The 18,815-nt window shown below is 55.7% G+C and overlaps 5 protein-coding genes across 5 annotated transcripts; 2 read left to right on the top strand and 3 right to left on the bottom strand.

The window, feature by feature from the left end:
* The first annotated feature begins 1,070 nt into the window (after positions 1 to 1,070).
* LOC136302220 (bone morphogenetic protein 2-like) lies at positions 1,071 to 4,561 on the top strand. Its single transcript, XM_066205598.1, has 5 exons — positions 1,071 to 1,371; positions 1,483 to 1,619; positions 1,936 to 2,058; positions 2,488 to 2,686; positions 3,049 to 4,561. The coding sequence occupies exons 1-5, from the start codon at positions 1,110 to 1,112 to the stop codon at positions 3,453 to 3,455; spliced, it is 1,128 nt and encodes a 375-aa protein (XP_066061695.1). The 5' UTR covers positions 1,071 to 1,109; the 3' UTR covers positions 3,456 to 4,561.
* Positions 4,562 to 6,133: 1,572 nt separating this feature from the next.
* Positions 6,134 to 9,018, bottom strand: KCNV2 (potassium voltage-gated channel modifier subfamily V member 2). The gene is made up of 2 exons (XM_066205664.1): positions 7,768 to 9,018; positions 6,134 to 6,400 (listed from the first exon to the last, which is right to left on the bottom strand). Exons 1-2 carry the CDS (start codon positions 9,016 to 9,018, stop codon positions 6,134 to 6,136), a joined length of 1,518 nt encoding a protein of 505 aa, XP_066061761.1.
* Positions 9,019 to 10,724: 1,706 nt separating this feature from the next.
* Positions 10,725 to 14,885, bottom strand: CD320 (CD320 molecule). The gene is made up of 5 exons (XM_066205644.1): positions 14,701 to 14,885; positions 14,321 to 14,530; positions 13,337 to 13,414; positions 12,836 to 12,984; positions 10,725 to 12,513 (listed from the first exon to the last, which is right to left on the bottom strand). The coding sequence occupies exons 1-4, from the start codon at positions 14,798 to 14,800 to the stop codon at positions 12,839 to 12,841; spliced, it is 534 nt and encodes a 177-aa protein (XP_066061741.1). The 5' UTR covers positions 14,801 to 14,885; the 3' UTR covers positions 10,725 to 12,513; positions 12,836 to 12,838.
* A 570-nt stretch (positions 14,886 to 15,455) lies between these two features.
* NDUFA7 (NADH:ubiquinone oxidoreductase subunit A7) lies at positions 15,456 to 17,012 on the bottom strand. The gene is made up of 4 exons (XM_066205632.1): positions 16,906 to 17,012; positions 16,732 to 16,781; positions 16,494 to 16,643; positions 15,456 to 15,693 (listed from the first exon to the last, which is right to left on the bottom strand). The coding sequence occupies exons 1-4, from the start codon at positions 16,954 to 16,956 to the stop codon at positions 15,600 to 15,602; spliced, it is 345 nt and encodes a 114-aa protein (XP_066061729.1). The 5' UTR covers positions 16,957 to 17,012; the 3' UTR covers positions 15,456 to 15,599.
* Positions 17,013 to 17,036: 24 nt separating this feature from the next.
* Positions 17,037 to 17,573, top strand: RPS28 (ribosomal protein S28). The gene is made up of 3 exons (XM_066205633.1): positions 17,037 to 17,127; positions 17,213 to 17,260; positions 17,335 to 17,573. Exons 1-3 carry the CDS (start codon positions 17,089 to 17,091, stop codon positions 17,455 to 17,457), a joined length of 210 nt encoding a protein of 69 aa, XP_066061730.1. The 5' UTR covers positions 17,037 to 17,088; the 3' UTR covers positions 17,458 to 17,573.
* The last annotated feature ends 1,242 nt before the right edge of the window (positions 17,574 to 18,815 follow it).

The following is an 18,815-nucleotide window of genomic DNA, read 5'->3' as shown; positions in this document are numbered from 1 at the left end:
CTGCGGGACATATGCTGGTGAGCTGGGGAGAGAAGGAAAAGGATCCCGGGGATACAGTTTCCTCATTCCATTAACTCCAGCCTGTCGGTGCCGCCGTGCCTGCTCTGCATAATTAACAGCCCTTTGGGTTGGAATAAACAGTGGGCACGGCTGGACATTAGCCTTCACCTTGCCTCCCATCAGGTGGTCCTAGCAGGGCTTCAGCCTCTTGATGAATTAGTTAATTAATGCTAATTTTTTCCCCTTCACACCCCTGGCAGCTGTGCAGTGTGTCATGTTCACCTGCACCAGCTTGATTTCTCAGTGATTGGGGAGCAAGACCTAAAGAATTGGCTTTTATCCCACTACCCGGATATTTCACTAAATTCAAGCATTCAGGAATTAGCAGCAAAGGCCTTTTTAATTCCCAGGAAGCCAAGGGCCTTTTTTCCTGCTGTGGTGTGACCCCACAGCCCGGGGCTGCAGCACCGCAGCACCGCTCCGCCGGGTCCTCTGCTAGAACCTGCTCTGCCCCGTGGCCTCGGCTCCCCGGCAGGACACACAGCCTGGGCTGCCCCCACCGAGAGAGGGGGACCCCGGGCACCTCACCCTGCACACCTGACAGGGACACGGTATGGGGACACCAGTGTGACACCGAGCCCCCGCCACGATCCTCGCTCTCAGCAGCGGCTGCGAGAGGGGCAGCACGAGCTGCTGCGGCAGAACCGGGACGGGAAGGGGATGCTCATCTTGATGGGCTGCATTCCTCCACACAAAGGTCCTCCGATTTGTCCCATTAGTGCCGTCATTAAAATCCAGTTAGTCTCCTACGGAGAGCAAATGCAGCCCAGCCAGGACCCCGTCAAGGGGCCGGTGGGCCCAGACCCCCGTTTCCCCTACAACCCTTGGGAATGCCTGGTGAGCCGTCCTCCTTCCCGCTTGTGTACTGGGGCTAATTGATGCAGGGGGCCCGGGAGCCGGGCTTCTCACCTTGTTAGCATGGCAATTAGCTCTCTTTACCTTCCTGATTGCTCCTGTGCATATTTCACTTCAGTCCAGCTTTCCAGTGAGTTATAAATGCAGCACCGGGGAGGCCGGGGGAGTTTCGCAGGGACAGAGAGCACAGAGCCATGCTGGGGACCGTCCTGCTGCTGCTGGCCCTGGCCAAGACGGCGTGCCCGAGCCCAGCCAGCGTGGCGAGCTGGCGGGCTGAGGCGCTGAAGAAACTCCTGGAAGTCTTTGGCATGGAAGACCCTCCGGCCCCCCCAACTCACTTCAAGCAGCCACCCCAGTACATGGTGGATCTATTCAACACTGTCGCCAATGCGGATGGTGTCACCAAGAACCCTGACATCCTGGAGGGCAACACTGTCCGCAGCTTCCTGGATAAAAGTAAGTGGGGGAGGGCTGTGGTGCTGGGATGCGGCTGTGGGGAGGGGCTGAACGTGGCCGGTGGCGGTGCCGCCCCTGGTTTTGCTCTTCTAAACGCATCCTTCTCTCCAGCTCACAGCGAGGAGATGAGGTTCCTGTTTGTCCTCTCCAGCGTGGCCAAGAATGAGAAGATCCTGACGGCAGAGCTGCACCTCTTCCGCCTCTGGCCGAGGGTCACAGATGGGCCCAAAAGGCACCACTTCTGCCAGGTGAGGAGAGGGATGGGGATGGGGCCGTCCCCCAGCCTGCGCCTAGGGATGCCACTGGCACCCTGTGGTCATTCATCTGCGGTGGGACACACGGCCTGGCTCTAGGGTGTCATGAACTAATGTTTCACAGAGAATCACAATGATTTAACTGTGGCAGGTTCTTAAATATCCTTCTGGCTTGGGCAAACATCAGCAAAGGCACACCAAAGTTGTTACAGATCCATGCTGATAATTCCCCATCTCCCCCTACACCTTTGTCCAGGGTCAACCCCTCGGGCAGAGTATATTGGGGTGATCACCTTTTTGCCTTCCCCAGGTCAGTGTGTACCAGGTGCTGGAGAAAGACAAGGCAGACACCCCTGAAGGGAAGAAGCTGCTGGCAGCACGGCTTGTCTCACTGCAAACCTCGGGCTGGGAGGTCTTTGCCATCACGCCAGCTGTGAGTCACTTTTCCTCTGTTTTGCACAGTGCAGAGGGAAACCTGGGGTTCACCTGCAGGTGATTTTTTAACCCATTTCACCCCCTGCAGCCTTTCAGGCTACAGTGTAGTTTCCTGCCTGCAGTCTCTGTAAGTGACATGAGGGAATGCATCCTCTGGGAGGGAGAGGAAAAAGTCCTGCCAAGCGGCCCGGGGGCTGCTTCATCCCTCCCCAAATTTGTCTCGCTGCTCTGCAGGGAATGCTGGTGCTGACTCTTGCCACAGTGTCCCCTGCGCTGCAGCCTCAGAGCACCCCCTTCCCATGGCACACAGAGTGTGGCCTCAAGGGGTCCTGGTTCACGATGTCCTGCTGCTGGCCTGGGACCTGCTTGTGGGGATAGCAGTGCCGTGCCTGTCCCGGTCCATGGTGACACCGGTTTGGTTCCCCAGGTTCGCGACTGGACTGAAGATGAAAGCAGCAACCTGGGTTTGCTGGTGACAGTCCAGGGCCTGGGGGGGAGCCTGCTTGACCCCCCACCACTGCAGTTTGCATCTGGCAGGGGCCACCATGAGAGCAAGAAGCCCATGTTGGTCCTTTTCACAGACGATGGGCGCCGCGGAGCGTCGCTGCCCACAGCTGGCTTCCCAGGTGGGTCACACAGGCCTAGCATGACTCCCTTGGTGCCAATATCCCTTTTCCCAGGGGGTGCTCCCCACATGGGGGCTCCTAAAATCCAAACCTCCTTCTCTGGCTGGTGGGAGAGGATCTCTCCTATCTGGTGTAGCCTACTCTGGGGTATTGCCTGATTGCAGACGTGAAGATGGATTTGAGTTTGGCCATGACACTGAGGCTGTCACCTCCTGGTGGCTCTGTCTGAGCTGGTGACAGGCTGTGACCAGAAGGTTGCAGACAAAACCTGTGGGGAGGGGTGGTCGGGGGGGCTGCAGTATTTTCTCCCTTCACCCAGTCTCACGCAGTGGTCAATAGCATCGGATGTTTATTTCTGACAGATTTAAAGCCTCAGGCTCCCAATCTCCCTGCCAAGATGCCAGCGCCCAAGCTGGGCAGATCACGCAGTACACGCTCGCTGGACCGGCTTCAGCCCTGCCAGAGGCATCCCTTGTCCGTGGACTTTGAGGAGATTGGCTGGTCTGGCTGGATCATCTCACCACGGGGGTACAACGCCTTCCACTGCAAAGGCTCCTGCCCCTTCCCTCTGGGCGAGAACATGCGTCCGACGAACCACGCCACAGTGCAGTCCATCATCAATGCCCTGAAGCTGAGTGAGGGTGTCAGCAGCCCCTGCTGTGTGCCCGACAAGCTCTACTCCATCAACCTCCTCTACTTTGATGATGACGAGAATGTGGTCCTCAAGCAGTATGATGACATGGTGGCTGCCAGCTGCGGCTGCCACTGAGGCAGGAGGAGCAGGGGGCTGGAAACACCACTGCAGTGGAGGCTGCACCCGCTCCCTCCAGAGCATCAGTGGAGTCTCTGTCCCACAAACCCTCTAAAAGAGACTGGGATGAGCAAAGCAAGGGGGTGCTGGGTCTGCCCTGGATGGTGTCACCCCCTGACAGGGCTAGCCCAGGAAGGCTCAGGGCCAAGCTCTGATTAAATCAACCCAAACAAGCCGGTGTGAACCAGCAGCTCCAGGGAAGCAGCCCCATTTTAGGGTGCCCTGTGCTGGGGCATGGGTGACCCTGCCCATGCGGAGGCTCCTGCAGGCTGTACTATATGTATATAGCAAGAGCACTAATATATGACAGATACCGTCTGTACAGTGTCCTGTAAATATCTACATTCCTGCATTGCTGTGACTTGTAAAATAATTCAGAGCAATTATTTAAAAGTGCCATTCTCCAAAGGATGCCTGTGGACTCTGAACTGCTGCCAGGAACAGGGCAAGCAGACATCTCACAGGCACAGGGAAGGGGGTGCACATGGAGGGATGAAGATCCAGCCACAGCACAGTCTCCAGGGTTAAGGGGATGAGGTTGGTGTGCCCCATTCCTTGAAAGTTGAATGATCTCAGGATCCATCAGCCTGCAACTGCAGGTGCAGGGAGATGAGCAGGTGATGGAGGTGCTTGGAAGAATGTGGTGACGGTGTCTAGGGTGGGATGGGGGTGTGTATAGAGGTGCCTGGACCTGATGCTGCTGGGGCGGGTGGGTGGTGGCTACCTGGTTTAACCGCAGGTGGCAACTACACACCACACAGCCACTGGCCTCTCCCTCCACCCTGGTGGGATGGGGAGGAGAATTAGAAGAAAAGATAAAACCTGTGGGTTGAAATAAGGAAAGTTAAATAATGGAAATAAAATAAAACAAAAATTGTAACATTTAATAATATTTGTAATATTATTACAAAGGGAAAAGGGAGAGACCAAAAGGAGGGAATCATAAACCCCAAGACAGACAAGTGATGCCCAATACCCAGTTGCTCAGCACCCACTGATCTGTGCCCAGCCTGTCTCCTAGCAGCAATTTGCCACTGGGAGATCAGTGTGTGATCAAGATTATTCTCACCCTGAATCTAAAATACAGCATTGTATCAGCCAGGGGGAAGAAACTGAACTCTCTTGCAGCTGAAACCAGGATAGTGGGGTGGGAGAGCTCTAGGGGAAGATGGTCAGAGGAAACTGCTGTGCCCAGAGAAAATGTTCCTCATGGAGGACAAATGGGGCAGAAACCAGAGCTACTCAGTGCTGTGGGGTCAGGTCAGTGCTGGGGAGCTGTACAGAGGGTGGGTGTCAATGTGGGTTTCCAGGGAGTGGGTGTAGGTGTTGGTGGTCAGGGCAACCCGCTGGCACAGGCCCCTCATCCCCTGCAGTCTAGCTCTCAGTGGGAATGTGGCTGTCCCTGCCAGAGCACTCAGCTCCTCCAAGTCTCTTTCCAAGCTTCCAATATTAGCAGCTTAGTCCCAGGCTGATACCAGGAGCCTCCTGGCACCTCTGCATCTCCAAGCCCAGCTCACTAGTGAGTGAATTGCACCTTGGCCTGCCTGGCAGCAGTTTCCTCCCCCCGCTCACCTGGAAGCAGCAGCTGTTGGCCCTTCCCCACGCCTACTCTCCCTGCAGCCCAAGGTCTCTCTCTCTCCATCTCACCCAAGGGAAGGGTGTATCCATTTCAGGAGGCCTGTCGGCTGGACATGGTCCCACACTGGAGGGCAAATCCTTCCCCTGTGTCCCCCACTGCCTCCCATGATGTCAACACAGGGCAGAGACAACTGGTGTGTCCTGATCAAATGCACGTCCCAGCTCCAGTTCCAATGCACCCAGGCACTTCATTCTAAAACTAATGCACGGACAGGCTCATCTGCATCCCTGAGAGCCCTGTCCTTGCACTGATGGACTTGTGAGCCCTGGGGAGATGCCCCCTCCTCACCCCAAACAATGAGCAGTTTACTGATTCACACACACTGGGTGGACAACAATCCATGACAATGAAGGTTTGGGCCTGGTTTATTAAATACCTGCTCCTGGGAGTGCTCTGGCTACAATCTCTGTATGCCTGTAGTGCCTGTGGGTCCCACCACAGCAGCATCTCAAGTCAAGACTGTGCCCCAAACTCCAGGGCAGTGGGAAGAAGAGCAGATTTGGCTGGAAGGATGCATGGCTGTAGCCTTTCCTCTGGGCCTTCACCCAAATCCCCACACTGGACTAGGCCTGGACTGCATGGCTGGGAGGGAGTCATGGGGCCCTGGGCAGGGGGAATCTGTGTGTGTCCCACTCAGTGGGGAACGGAGCAGCACCTGCACAGGTGTCACACTGGGCTACCTGCCTCAGAGAGGTGACAGTTCAGTCCCATCTCTCACTTTCCGTGATGTTAGGGTGCCCCTTGCCTCAGCCCATGGCAGCCAAACATCCTGCTCTGGCTGAACAGCTCCCGAGCCACCTGTGACTGATCTCTCCGCAGGACAGCAGTGTCCAGCACACAGCAGTGAGGGAGGTCCCAGCTGGCAGCAACACCTGTGCAACACCAGAGCCCTGGCACTACTGTGACTCTGCCCATAGCTCGGGAGCCTCCCTGGGGGACAGGACCTACTGGGAGGATGGCCAGGACAGGGGATGTCTGGGGGGTGGGGAGCCTGTGGTCAGCGGTAATAGTTGGGGTCAGCTCTCCAGCATTCTGAGAACTTCCGCAGGACTCGCTCCTTCAAACGGATCCTCCTGGAAAGCTGAAGTGACTGGCTCATCTCATGGGCCTTCAGCTTGGCATAGTAGTCAGAAAATTTGTTGTAGAGGATGGAGATGGGCATTCCATTGAGGATGATGCCGAAGGAGATGCAGACGAACGCCACCAGCCTGCCGAGTATTGTATCAGGCACAGTGTCTCCGTAGCCCACAGTGGAGAGGCTGACCTGTGCAGGGACAGAAAAGGATAAAATACCATGGGAACAAGCCCAGCGGACCCTGCTGGCTGGTGCTGGAATTCATTCCCTCCCGCCCCTCTGTGGAGCCACCTGTCCCCTGTGACCAGTGCCAGACCCTGACCCTGATGGCAGCCATCTGAGCTGTCCCCTCTCCAGAGTCTGCACAGCCACAGCTCCGCTGTCCAGGCTGTGCCCAGCAGGCCTGGAGAGATGAAGGAAAGGGCTGGCTGAGCCCCAGAAGTACAGATCAGAGGCCAGCCCCTGCTCCCTCACTGCTTTGTGTGTCCCTTCAAAGGCAGATGGCCACTCCCGAGCTGAGCCTTCCCCAGCAGGTCGTGTCCGTTGGAGCTTCCTTCCCCTTCAGAGCTGTGGCTCCAGAGCTTCCTGGCTGTGAGCTGCCTGGTCCCAGACAAACAAAGCTTCCTGGAGCTTCCCTCCAGGGGAAACAGGGAATGCCTGGGAATAAACGATGTTTAGTAAATGGGGAGCAGGGCTATGGGGACAAGTTGAGAGCTGAGGCCAGAGAGTTCTGCGCTTGGCAGGGAGCTGTGCTCCCAGGGACAGGCTCAGCCTGGGATGTCGAAATGCTTGAACATGGTGATGTTGCTGAGTGATTTTGCCCTTCCTTGAGGAGGAATGAATTTGAAGCAGATAACCTTTGGTGGCCAAAGGGGATTATAAGAGCAGAAGTGATCTGTGGGATCATTTAATCTGTAAATTAAAATGCCCTCATAACCCGTGGCTCTCAAGTGCTTTGGCTGCTCCCCATATTGGGGGTAATGCCAGGTCTATTACAGTGTTCAGCTCTGCAGAGCTATTGGCTCCTGGCACAAGCAGGGCAGTGAACTGGCCGCACACCCCAGTGTGTATCCACTCTCATGACATGGGCTAAGGCACAGTGTGACTATGGGTCCCACATGCAGCCCTGGGTTCCACATTTCAGACCCACAAGCTCTTGTGGCTCTTGAGCTCAGCAGGGCCACAATGCTACCCAGGCCTCAGGCTGTCCAGGGTGGCTGTCGCCATGCCCACAGGCTGCATCCACTGAACACTTGGGTCCCATGCCAGATAAAGCTGAGTCACATCCCCCTTGTTCAACTCAGGCCTGGAGATTCACAAGTCACCACCTCTGTCCCACCATCCCACCCCAGCACCAGCTTTTGAGCCTCTGAGCTCAGTCTAAACCTCTGATTTCTTTTCTCAGAGCATGCAGGGCTCTGGGTTTCCCACCATTACTGAGCTGGTGGGAAGGCTGGGCACTTCCTGTCCCCTGGCCAGCAGCAGTGAATCCCCTGAGCACCCTACCCACAGAGCCTCCCCCACCCCCCTCTGGAAGAAGCTTGCTCACACCTTACCGCTGCCCACCACCATGCGCAGGGGATACTGGTGAAATCGGTGCCGGGGACATCATGTTCCACTGAGTGTATGAGAGCAGAGAAGGTGAAGACCCCCATGGCAATGAAGAGGAGGAGGCAGCAAACCTGTTGGTAGCACTGGCGCATGGTGAAGCTGAAGGCTCGGAGGCCAGTGGAGTGACGTGCCAGCTTGAGGATGCGGAAGATCCTCATGAGCTTGATGAGCTTGAGGACTTTGCCCAGCTTGCTCACATTCTCCACCTTGTGCAGCTCCTCATGGTACTGCATGTCTCCATCGTCCAGATTTTCAAAGAGGATCTGGATGTAGAAGGGCAGGATGGCCACCAGGTCTATAGCATTAAATGCTGCCCGCAGAAAGTTTTTGAAGCTGGAGGAGGATATGAGCCGCATGACATATTCAGAGGTGAAGAAGATGGCACAGATCATCTCCATCTGCTCCATCCACATTTTCCCTGTCTTGTTTTTCATCTCCTCCACCGTGCTCAGTGTCATGCCCACAATGGAGATAAGCACAAAGAAGCTTGACATGACAGCAATGATCTTGGCTGGGACAGAAGAGTACGGGTTCTCAATGAGGTTCCAGACCATTTTCCGAAACCGACCCAGAAATTTGCCGTCAAACTGCGCCCCTGACTCCAGGGGCTCCAGTTCTGCCTCCAGCTCCTTCTCTATTTTCAGGTACTCACTGAGTTCATCTCGCTTTTCCTCAAACAGGATCCGGCAGCAGCGTTGGGAGTATTTCAGATGGATTCCCCAGTACTCGATTTCCTCCACAAAGTTACTGGGGCACATCTCATCCATTACCCACAGGACCCCACTGCGGTAGAAGTGGAAGATGTAGTGGAAAATTGAAGGATCTCTATCAAAGAAATACTCATTCTTCTGCACCAAGTAGTCATCACAGAGCTGCAGCTTTTTCACGGGGTCTGTATAGAGGGCCAGCTTCCCAAGCCGGGTGATGGGATACTGGGCCAGTACCTTGTAAGCTATCTGGAACAATTTGCCACCCACGTTAATGTTGAGCAGGTACTTGTTCCTTTGGATGGGAGTCTGGCTATTCTCCTGGTTACCATCCGCCACGTTCTGCATGGAGTTCCATTGCCTTACCAGGCTGTCCTGTGCAAATGGGATGTAGTATTCCTCTTCCTCCGGGGTCCGGCAGCGGCCCCGGTGATCCCCTATCTTCAGGCTGGCCGAGAGACTCGCACGCCTGGTCCACTGTTGCCTCATGGTGACTAGTCTCCTGATGCAGTGACTCCTGTTACGGGCTGCAGGACAGCAGCTCTGGCTTCATGGGAACGCTCCCACTGGGCACACGCTGACTGGGACAAGTGCTGTGAGCTGGGGGCAGTGGACTGGCTTCCTGAGGGGCACAGCTGCGTCCTGGTGCCACGTGGCACCTGCCAGGGTCCCAAAGCCGATTGCTGATCAGATTGGAGTTTGCATTGTAGCAGTCGGAGGCGGCCAAGTACCCGCTTCTTAAGACACTAATGAGATTGAGGCACTAGTCCTTTATGTAAGGAACTATTTCTAGCTCTGCACTTTTCTTTTCCCTTCTTCTGTTCTTATTAGCTGTTTGCATTTGCTGCATGTTGTTTCCTGGAAGGACATCCATGACAGCAAACTGGAAACGGCACAAACTTGCCTCGATTTACCCCCTGTTGATGGGACAGAAAGGTGCAGGCATGCAGGATTTGTGTTGGCTTTGTACCCCCACACCAGATGCTGCTCTTGACACCAGCCGTTCATTAAAGGCTAATGCAGCTGCCCTGGCTATCAGCTGTCACAGCCACGGAAGGGAGATGGTCATGACCTCTCAGTTCATCCCTCAAGTCCCACAGTGGAGATTTAGAGGGGATGAGGTGAAGGAACCACCTCCACCTGCACACAATGTCCAAGAAGATCCCCTGAGGGACAGGTTGCCCCTGTGCCCCTGCCCTGTGCCATCATATTAGCCTTCAGCCCCATGACTCACCCAGGCAGGGGCAGGAACAGGGAACAGGACACTGGAAATGCAAGTACGCAGTAAAAATTCCTCTGAACTATTGGAACTGAAAAGGAGGAAATAATCGTTTGGATTTGCAAGTAAAAGGGGAACCAAAATTAAACAGGCTGATCTTTGAGGTCTTATCCTGGAATATGATCCTACTTCAACATGTAAAACATCACATTGATCTCCATGAACTGGTCTAATTAAATAGAGAGATGTGGAGCACAAAGATGCTCCTGGCCTGAAAAGCAGCTCAGGCTCCATTACATTTGAAGTCTCTGAGCCTGAGATAAGAAAAACAAAAACACTTCTAGCACCGGACAGAGGAAGGAAAATTGCTGTCAGAAACACAGCCCAAAGTTTTGGCACAAGATCCATAAAATATGTTTCTTTCAACTCTGAAGCACTCAGCTCAGGGAGCAGAAAGCAAAACCTGCAATGTCTTGTGAGTTTGCCCCAGGGCCTCACTCCCCATCACACGGAGCAAGTGCTCTGCCTTGTACCACAGACCAGCTGGGCTCAGCTTGGCAGTTGCAGCTCAGAGTATGATCTGGGATCAGCTGGTGACAGCTGACCTCGGCCATGTGGCCTTGCCAGCACCAGCCCCTTCAATTGGCTCAGCTCTGTCCTGCTGGGACTCCTGAGCCCTTCCCACCCCGCAGTGCTCCCCACTTTGTGCTCACCTCTGGCAAAGAAGGGACAAGTTCAGGCATTTTTTTCCCCTTGCTTTTGGCTGAGCACCCCACTTGTCCCCAGTTCAGCATACTGTGGCATCTGTTCCTCCTGTCCCCACCCTCTCTCTTTGCTTTGCTTCTGTATTTTATTTTCTCTGCTACAGCTGGTGTGTGCTGTAGTCACCTCTGTCCCAGGCAAGAACAGCAGCACTGGCTTCCTCAAAGCGACTCACGCCAGCCCACCCACCCCAAGTCCTCTTCCCCAGGATGTGACAATCCAAAGGAGATGCAGCCCCTGGCCTCCCAAATACAGAATCCATGCAAATGCACATATCCAGGAAAATTAAACACTCCAGAACTTGTTAATTTCACATTCTTTATTCTCCTGCGTCAGTCACCACAGCTATCTCCGCCTGTCCCTATGGAAACATAAGGTTGTGTGTGTCCTTGAAAATGACTCCTTGGTACTAAAAATAGCAGCCCTGGAATAACTCAGGACTCCATACCACATATAGAAGTTTCTCCCGTGGGGTATGGCAACACTCATACGCTATCCAGGAGTGGAAGACTCCTACTCCAAGGCTGATGACTGGTGTCTGCTCGGCAAGCCAAGTTCCGACCTTCAAGGCACAGAGGTCAGCAGCCAAGGCAGCAGCTTGGGGCACTTAGTGAACACTTGTGCAAGGTGCACGTGGCCAACACTGAACCAGAGGGACTGGGCACTAATCTGCCCGTGCAGAGTCAGTTCTGAGAGGTGCACAGCACTAAGTCCTTTGGTTGAGGCCCCACGTGCCACACAGACAGTGTCTGACCCAAGATCTGATGTATTTCCAGAGACACCTCCGCTAGACCAAGATGCTCAGAGCCCTGTCCAGCTTGGTACCAGGGATGGGTCAGTCACAGCTGCTCTGAGCAACCTGTGCCAGGGCCTCACCATAAAACCCTCCTTCATGTTCTACCTCAGCCCACTCTCTGTCAGTTTGTACCTGTTGCCCCTTGTCCTTACAGGCCTTGGTGAAAAGCCCCTCCCCATCCTTCTTAGAATCCCCCTTTAGACATGGACAAGAACATAACAAGGCTCCCTGGAGCCATGTCTTCTCCAGGGTTTGCAGTAACAAAGGTGCAGGACCTTTCACTTGACCATATCAAACTTCATGAGGTTCCTGTGGGCCTGAAGGTCCCTCTGGATGACATCCCCCTCCCCAGCTGCACTCCTCAGCCTGGTCTCATACTCAGAGTGGCTGAGGGTCCACTTGATCCCACTCTACACACCACTGATGAAAACACAGAATAGCACTGGTTCCAGTATGGACTCTTGAGGGACACCACTCATGTCAGAACAGTTATAAGGAAGGCACCGTTAGGAGTATGAAGAGGAGCCCCATGCAGCATTCTGCACTGGGGTGAGCAGAGCAGGTCTGCCAAGGGTGGAGATGTTTGTGGAAGGGAGTGTGAGAGGAGCTGCCAGCCCAGGAGCTCCTTGCCCCACGTGGGCTCAGGTGGCAGCACAGCAAAGCCAGAGCAACTGTCACCTCCATGGTAGCACTGTCAGTAAAAGCCTCCCGTGCACGGGACTGAGCAGCATCAAACAGTAGTGCAAACATGGAGTATTTGTCTGATCTGTGCAGCCAGTGAGTGCCTATGGAAATAAGCAAGAAAGCTCCCGTTCCCTGACAAAATCCAGTGGGAAGGATGGAGCAGATGAAAAAAAAAAGGCTCTTGGCTGGAAGTGGAAGGAAACAGTTGAACAGTATCTGCCATTTCAAGGAGAAAAACATCTCCGGGTCCAAGGCCACACAGGTGGGCATCAGCAGTTAACAACTGTCAGGCAGAACAGTGAAGACATTTCTACCGCCTTTGGGAGGGCTGATGTCACAGTGCCTGGGAAGGTCCTGTGCTATTTCTGGAGCTAAGGTAGTCCCACAGTCTAAGACCCAGTTACAAAGGGAGCATCCTCTTGGTATTCCAGGGTAACAACCCAGATGTCCAATGTCCAATTCAGTCAGGCTCTGTGGTGAGCAGGAGACAGACCGGGCTAGTCCCACCTTGGGATAAGGATCCCTGTCACAAAGCCAGAAAAACACCTGGTTATTGACAGTCCTTTGGGAATAAACCTAGTTTGATTTCAATTTATGCAAAGTGGAGGAAAAAATCCCACACCAGAAGATCAGTATCTCAGCAAGGCTGCTCCATGTCCTTGGCAGCAGGGAGGAAAGGGGAGAATTCCGCTGCTGCAGGGCAGACTAAAACCCCATGGAGCTGGTTGGCAAGCATCAGGGAAGCTGGGAAAACCTACTTCCAAAGGGAAAAGCTCTAGAAACCAGAAACACAGGGCAAGAAGGAACTTCTCCCTCAGGCACATGGAGCACAGCAAAACACTTACCCTTCAAGGCAAGGAGCCTTTCTGACTCTTGTCAGGCATCAACTGTTCCCTGGATGCTTTTTCAAGACTGAAAGTGTCAGATCTGCATTTTGCTTTGGACAGACCCCACACAGCAACAGAACCTGCAGCTACCAGGATGATCAGGAGCTCTGGAGAGGAGAGTGCACAAGCAGAGAGCCACTCACTGGCGTGGTCTTGGGACAGCTCTACCGCTCAACACCATGACCCAACAACCAGAGATGAGCAGTGTCCCTCAAGGGCAAGGGACAGACAGAGAGGATGTGAGCTAGTTCCAGATTGCATGGAATGGCCTTTCCAAGGACACAACATACAGAAGGCAGAGCAATAATTAAGCTGTGATGTCTGGCCTCCCATAGCCCTCCCAGCCCAGTTAAAGCAGCTACTAATACAGGTCTGGAATTGACCCCATTGGGATACTCAACTTATAGCCCAAGGTAGGTAGGTCCAAGACCATGTGCAGCACTCTTGAGTCTCACATACCTGCAACAATCAAGATCCATGTGTAACCTTGACTCCTCAATGGCACAGAGCCCTCAGGCTCAGATGCAGCTGAAGGCTCTATGAGGAAAGAGACACAAGTCCATGAGGCTTGCAACTCACCTTATGGTCAGCACTCAAAGCAGTCTTCAATCCACACCTGCCTGAGTTCCCAGCTCACCTCAAGAGCACCAAGAGGCCTTTTTCAATTTAAGCAAAACCTTATCTGCCGCTACTGTGATTAAACCCATACTGGATGAAAAAAGTCCTACTGGAAATGCTTAACAGAGAAAGGTGGGACATTTCCAAGCTGGAGCTGGAACTGCAGCATCCCAGCCTGTCCTCACGGCACTGAGAAGCCCCAGGTAAAACCAAAATGCAGCTCTTCATCTCACCTGCCAATTGAACAGGTGCAGGCATCAAACCCAAACCCAGTCTCTCACACCCGCAGTAATTCCCCTCCTCTCCACACCCTCGGAAACCCCCGGGTGAGGGAAGCCAGAAGTGCCCTCCCAAGCACCCCAGACAGCCAATGGGTCTGACAAAGGATGCTCCAGAGCCGACTAGCTCTGGAACCGACAGTACTGAGGTGCAGACACAGCCAGACACAAGCCCAGACACTGTCTGCACCCCCTGGTCAGCCCTGATGGCCCAGAACTTCCTCCTCATCCTCTTCCCTTCAGCCTGTCCCTTTCCCAGAGATCACAGGAGTTCGGGAGGTGGAGAGATTCCAGTGTCTTCTCGAAGCAGCTGCTGGGAATTGCATGTTCTGGAAGAAGGAAGGAAGTACTTCAAAGGCCCTTCCCGAGGGAGTACTGGGGGCCGTAATCGCCGTCCCCACCAGAGGAAGCTGAAAGTGCGGGTCCCCTATAGCGCTTCCTCCACTCACAGTGACCCGCGGTGACCGCAGCTGTTTTGGATCGGCCAGAGACGGCGGGTAACAAAGCCTTCCGCCCGGTTTGCCGCCCCCGCCCGCACCCTCCATACCTGCGCTGCCGGAGGGCGGCACCGCCGAGCTCCTCGACGGGGTCACCGCAGGGTCGCCGGCACTTGGCTCCGCCGCGGTCGCGGTCCCGCAGCCCCACTCGTCCCCGCCGTCCTCACAGTCGGGGTGGCCGTCGCAGCGCCAGTCCTGAGGGAAGCAGGGGGCACCGGGCGCGCACTGGAACTGGTCCGGGCGGCAGAGGGACGGGGCGGCTGCGGGGAACGGGTGCGTGAGGGCAGGCGGGGGGGCCCAGCGGGACAGAGCCCCCCCCGCGCCCCGCGGATCCCGCGCGCGGGGCACACGAGGGCTCCAGCCAATGAGAGCGAAGAGCGTGCGCGGAGAACCAATGGGCACCGCCCGCTCGGCCGCTCCCCCAGCTCACCGTTGCCTGGCGAGAGCGGCAGAACCGGCAGAACCAGCGGCGGCAACAGCAGCAGCAGCAGCACCGGGAGCCCCCGCGGCAGCAGTCGCGGCCCGGCCATGCCGCGGGCCTGCACCGGAGGGACTCGCTTGGGCCGCCACGCCGCTACAAACGCCGAGCGCGCAGAAAAAGCGCGTGCGCTCAAGCCCGACTTCCACCAAATGGAGTGCTCGCGGGGGCGGGGCGCGGGACCTTGAGGAGGCTCCGCCCACCCTCACGCGCTTCGGGACGGAGGCCGGGGCGGTGTCACGTGACCGGGGGAGCGGCGGGCTCGGCCCGAGCGGCGCTGGCGGCGGCAGCAGCGCCGGCCCCGCAGCCCGGCCTGCTCCAGCCCAGCCCGGAGCCAGCGCACGGAGCTGCCAGGGCCGGCCGAGCCACTTCCCTGCTCCGGGAACAGCCGGGCTCTCCCGCAGCTCCCTGGAAATCCATCAGCACCGCGGTCGGCAGTGACGTCTTGTCCCCGGGGAGGGGCTGGACAGCGCGCTGCCGGACAGTGGCACTGGTGATGGGGGGGCGTGCCCCAGGCTGCTGAACTTTTTCGCAGAGCCTGGGCACAGGGAGAGCCCTGTGAGCGAGGCTGTGCTTTACTCGGCTTTGCTCTTCATTGACTGACTACAGCTTACAAATGTGCCTGTGCTGTGTCACTGTTCCAACCAATGAAATACACTGGTATTAAACAGCAGTAACTTGAAGAAATCAAATACAATAGACAAAACTGGGGGTATTAACAGCTTTATATACATTTATTAATCAGACATCAGCTCCCTGCAGCAGTCTGGAGCCACATTCATCACAGCCTCCCCATCAGAGCTGCTCTGGAACCACATGTGCCCATCGTACAGCCTCAGCTCACTCCCTGCTCACAAGTAGGGCTCGTCCTTGGAAATTTCCCACTTCCTGAGTGATGGTCCTGGTGTCACTGGTTTCTTCCCTGTTGTCACTGCAACACCTGGACTGGGGTAGAGAAAGGAGGAGAGAAAAGAGGCTTTAGCAACACTCTGGAAATCGCACTTGAATTTGATCAGAAGTCCAGGATGCAAAGTAGTGCTGGAGGTGTTTGTTAATCACAGTCCCAGAATGGTTTGGACTGGGTCGGACTTCAAAGTCCACTTTGTTCTAGCCCCTGCCAAGGGCAGGGACACTTTCCCCTACCCCAGGTGGCCCAAAGCCCTCTCCAACCCTGAACACTTCCAGGGATGGGGCAGCCACAACTGCTCTGGGAAACCTGTGGCAGGGTTTCACCACCCTCACGGCCAAGAATTTCCTCCCAATATCCCATCTATCCCTGCCCTCTGGCAGTGGGAAGCCATCCCCCCTTGTCCCAAGTCCCTCTCCAGCTCTCCTGGAGCCCCTTTAGGCCCTGCCAGGGGCTCGGAGCTCTCCCTGGAGCCTTCTCCTCTCCAGGTGAACACCCTCAGCTCTCCCAGCCTGGTTCCAGAGCAGAGGGGCTCCAGCCCTCAGAGCATCTCTGTGGCTTCCTTTGGACTCATTGCAACAGGTCCTTTCTCGGAGGCCCTAGAGCTGAACACAGATGCTCCAGGTGGAGTCTCACCAAAGCAAAGTAAATTAACTTCCTCCCACCTCACTTATTTGCAAGGAAATGTCAACCCAAATAATCAGTTCCACATTCTTCTGTCAATCTGGGTAACTCCCCACTGCCGCTGGCCCCTTTCTTTGTTGCTGGTACAAATCAGGAACAGGGCTGACCCTGTTCCGCGGCGGCAGCGGCGCAGCATCGCCCGCGTCAGACCTACCTGCCGGCCTGTGTCCCCGAGGGCAGGGTTCTCTGCGCCGCCGCCACCACCACGGGCGGCAGCGACTCCCGGCGCCCGTCCCGGCTGCAGTAATAGTTATCGGCGAATTTGTGGCTGGGGCCCACCGGGAGCCGCGGCGGCGGCTGGGTCCTAGGCAGAGAACGACCCGAGCGTCAGCGGCAGAGCCGGGGTGGGGGCAGCTCAGCGCCCCGCCCGCCGCCCGTCCCGTCCCCGGCACCTCTTAGCGATCTCCTCGTAGCGCAGCTGCAGCTTCGCCTGGAGATCTCGCTGCAAGGCAAGGCCAGAGCAGCTCAGGCAGGGCTGCCGCCCTGCGTCGGAGGCTCAGCGGAGCCTGGGGCGCAGTGCAGCGTCCTGCGGGGAAGAGGAGCCCCGAACCGGGGGCTGTTCTTACCCCCGCCAGGAAGTTGCGGAGACGCTGGATCAGACGAGTTGCCGTCGCCATCTTGGCCGCGGTGAAGGGCAGGGGCGCGGGGGACGCCGGGAGGGCGCGCACGGAACGCTGGGTCTCGCGAGACTTGGAGCTATATAAGGCGACGCGGGACTTCCCCGCCCCTTTCCGCGCCCCGGAGCCGCCATGGACACGAGTCGCGTGCAGCCCATCAAGCTGGCCAGGGTTGGTATGGGGGCTGGGGGGCCCGCGCTGGGCTCTGCCGAGCCGGGCCGCGGCACCGTGCTGACCCTCCACTCTGTCCCTGCAGGTCACCAAGGTGCTGGGCCGGACTGGCTCTCAGGGGCAGTGCACTCAGGTGAGCGGGCTGGGCCGGGCGGGCGCGATGCCGCGGGCCGGGCCCGGCCGGGCTGACGCGGTTCCGCCTCGCAGGTGCGCGTGGAGTTCATGGACGACACGAGCCGCTCCATCATCCGCAACGTGAAGGGGCCGGTGCGCGAGGGCGACGTTCTCACCCTGCTGGAGTCGGAGCGCGAGGCCCGGCGGCTGCGCTGAGCGGGACCCGGGGTCGTCCATCGGGGAATGGAGCCTGGCGCAGCTCGTTCGGCCGGGGGGCGCGGGTGGGGAGGAGCGTGGTGGCCGTGTCACTGCAATAAAGGGTTTTTCCAGTAGCCCCTTGCCTGGGTTTTACTCATCAAGCGTCGCCTGACACCTTCGGTTTGTCTGACATGTGAGCAACGTGTTGCTTTCCTCAGGTTCAGTAGCAACGTGCCCTGTTTGTTACTGGGGTTACACGTAGTGTTTTCATTGTAATATCACTATGTTATTGCATCTTTACTGATCTGTCACAAGAAAAATAATTCTGTTTTGATTACAGTAGCCTTAATTCTGACCTTCCTAGTAAGTGATTTTCTGTATGTGGTGGTGAAGTGGCACTGGAAATTTACTGGACCTCAGTGGAATTAAGTCACAAGTTGAAAGTCAAGCTTGGTACCAGTTTGTAGAGCAATAGTCTGCTGCTTCTGTCTGTCCTCAGTAAACTGTTCAGTGAATGCTGCCATAAATACACCTACTTGCTATCCTTCCTGGCAGTCATCCACAGAGAGCAAGTGCTTGTCACTCCTCTTTGATTTACTGACTTCTCCATCTCACTTTCTTTGGCTTTCCCTTCCACCACATAATCAGATAGCAAGATGTGTTTGTTGTAGGATATTAAATTAATCAAAAGTAGACCTGAAAAGTTTAGACTCAGCCATAAGACTCTGCTGTTTTAAAGGCAGGTTTCAAGGAGTGGCGTGTTTAACTGCTTATAGAGTGGTCTGGGTTTGTGGTGTGTTTGGGCAGAGTCAGATCTGCAGCCTCTGATGTTCGATGTCTGATGGGCGTGGTTTTTGTCTACAATGTCCTGAGCTTGACTGAGTTAGTTCAGTGGCAGGTGTAACTGAGGATTTGGGTGTCCTAAAGCTGAGCAGAGTACTGCTGGGACGCGTGCAAAATGTCAAACTGGAGCAGGCACTGAGGATTGTTGTAGGGCTGATGTTAGAGTCTTCGTGGGATTTGTCGTTTCTGCCAGTTTTAGTTGTGTGCTGGGCAGCTCATGGGCAACATGAGGTGGGGAGTTTGTGCCATGGAGAAAGCCCTTGTCTTTGTGCTGTTGCTTGATGCAATTTGAGATTCTTTGGGTGTTTCAGAGAATTAGTACAAGGCTGCACTCCCTGGCTCATGTGATGCAGCAGAACTCAGAACTGGTCGGGCATGCCAGAAGTCCCCTCAGAGTTCAGTTCTGTAGCTGCTGTTTATTCTCTCACAGCTTCATTAATGACACTTCAAGAGTGTTTGCTCTGGCCCCTGCCAGCCCTGAGTGCTGGGTGACTGGGACAGAGTGGCTTAGAGAGTTGTATCCCTTCCGGAAT

Source organism: Chamaea fasciata, unplaced genomic scaffold (assembly GCF_029207755.1).
Source record: "Chamaea fasciata isolate MVZ Bird 193981 ecotype frontalis unplaced genomic scaffold, bChaFas1.0.hap1 SCAF_28, whole genome shotgun sequence".
Classification (NCBI taxonomy): domain Eukaryota; kingdom Metazoa; phylum Chordata; class Aves; order Passeriformes; family Sylviidae; genus Chamaea; species Chamaea fasciata.
The sequence above is the reverse complement of the archived record's forward strand: the minus strand, read 5'-3'. Positions and strand labels throughout refer to the sequence as shown.

Excerpts from the sequence above, each read along its gene's own strand:
- NDUFA7 (XM_066205632.1), bottom strand. The coding sequence starts at position 16,956 with ATGGCGACGGCAACTCGTCTGATCCAGCGTCTCCGCAACTTCCTGGCG. Across the intron at positions 16,782-16,905 it reads TCCGCAACTTCCTGGCGGGG|CGAGATCTCCAGGCGAAGCT; the intron begins GTAAGAACAGCC and ends CTTGCCTTGCAG. Across the intron at positions 15,694-16,493 it reads TCGGGGACACAGGCCGGCAG|TCCAGGTGTTGCAGTGACAA; the intron begins GTAGGTCTGACG and ends TCTCTACCCCAG.
- KCNV2 (XM_066205664.1), bottom strand. The coding sequence starts at position 9,018 with ATGAGGCAACAGTGGACCAGGCGTGCGAGTCTCTCGGCCAGCCTGAAG. Across the intron at positions 6,401-7,767 it reads GCGCATGGTGGTGGGCAGCG|GTCAGCCTCTCCACTGTGGG; the intron begins GTAAGGTGTGAG and ends GTCCCTGCACAG.
- CD320 (XM_066205644.1), bottom strand. The coding sequence starts at position 14,800 with ATGGCCGGGCCGCGACTGCTGCCGCGGGGGCTCCCGGTGCTGCTGCTG. Across the intron at positions 14,531-14,700 it reads GCCGCTCTCGCCAGGCAACG|CCGCCCCGTCCCTCTGCCGC; the intron begins GTGAGCTGGGGG and ends CGTTCCCCGCAG. Across the intron at positions 12,985-13,336 it reads ATGGATCTTGATTGTTGCAG|AGCTCCTGATCATCCTGGTA; the intron begins GTATGTGAGACT and ends TCTCCTCTCCAG.
- LOC136302220 (XM_066205598.1), top strand. The coding sequence starts at position 1,110 with ATGCTGGGGACCGTCCTGCTGCTGCTGGCCCTGGCCAAGACGGCGTGC. Across the intron at positions 1,372-1,482 it reads CCGCAGCTTCCTGGATAAAA|CTCACAGCGAGGAGATGAGG; the intron begins GTAAGTGGGGGA and ends CCTTCTCTCCAG. Across the intron at positions 1,620-1,935 it reads AAAGGCACCACTTCTGCCAG|GTCAGTGTGTACCAGGTGCT; the intron begins GTGAGGAGAGGG and ends TGCCTTCCCCAG.
- RPS28 (XM_066205633.1), top strand. The coding sequence starts at position 17,089 with ATGGACACGAGTCGCGTGCAGCCCATCAAGCTGGCCAGG. Across the intron at positions 17,128-17,212 it reads AGCCCATCAAGCTGGCCAGG|GTCACCAAGGTGCTGGGCCG; the intron begins GTTGGTATGGGG and ends CTGTCCCTGCAG. Across the intron at positions 17,261-17,334 it reads CTCAGGGGCAGTGCACTCAG|GTGCGCGTGGAGTTCATGGA; the intron begins GTGAGCGGGCTG and ends TCCGCCTCGCAG.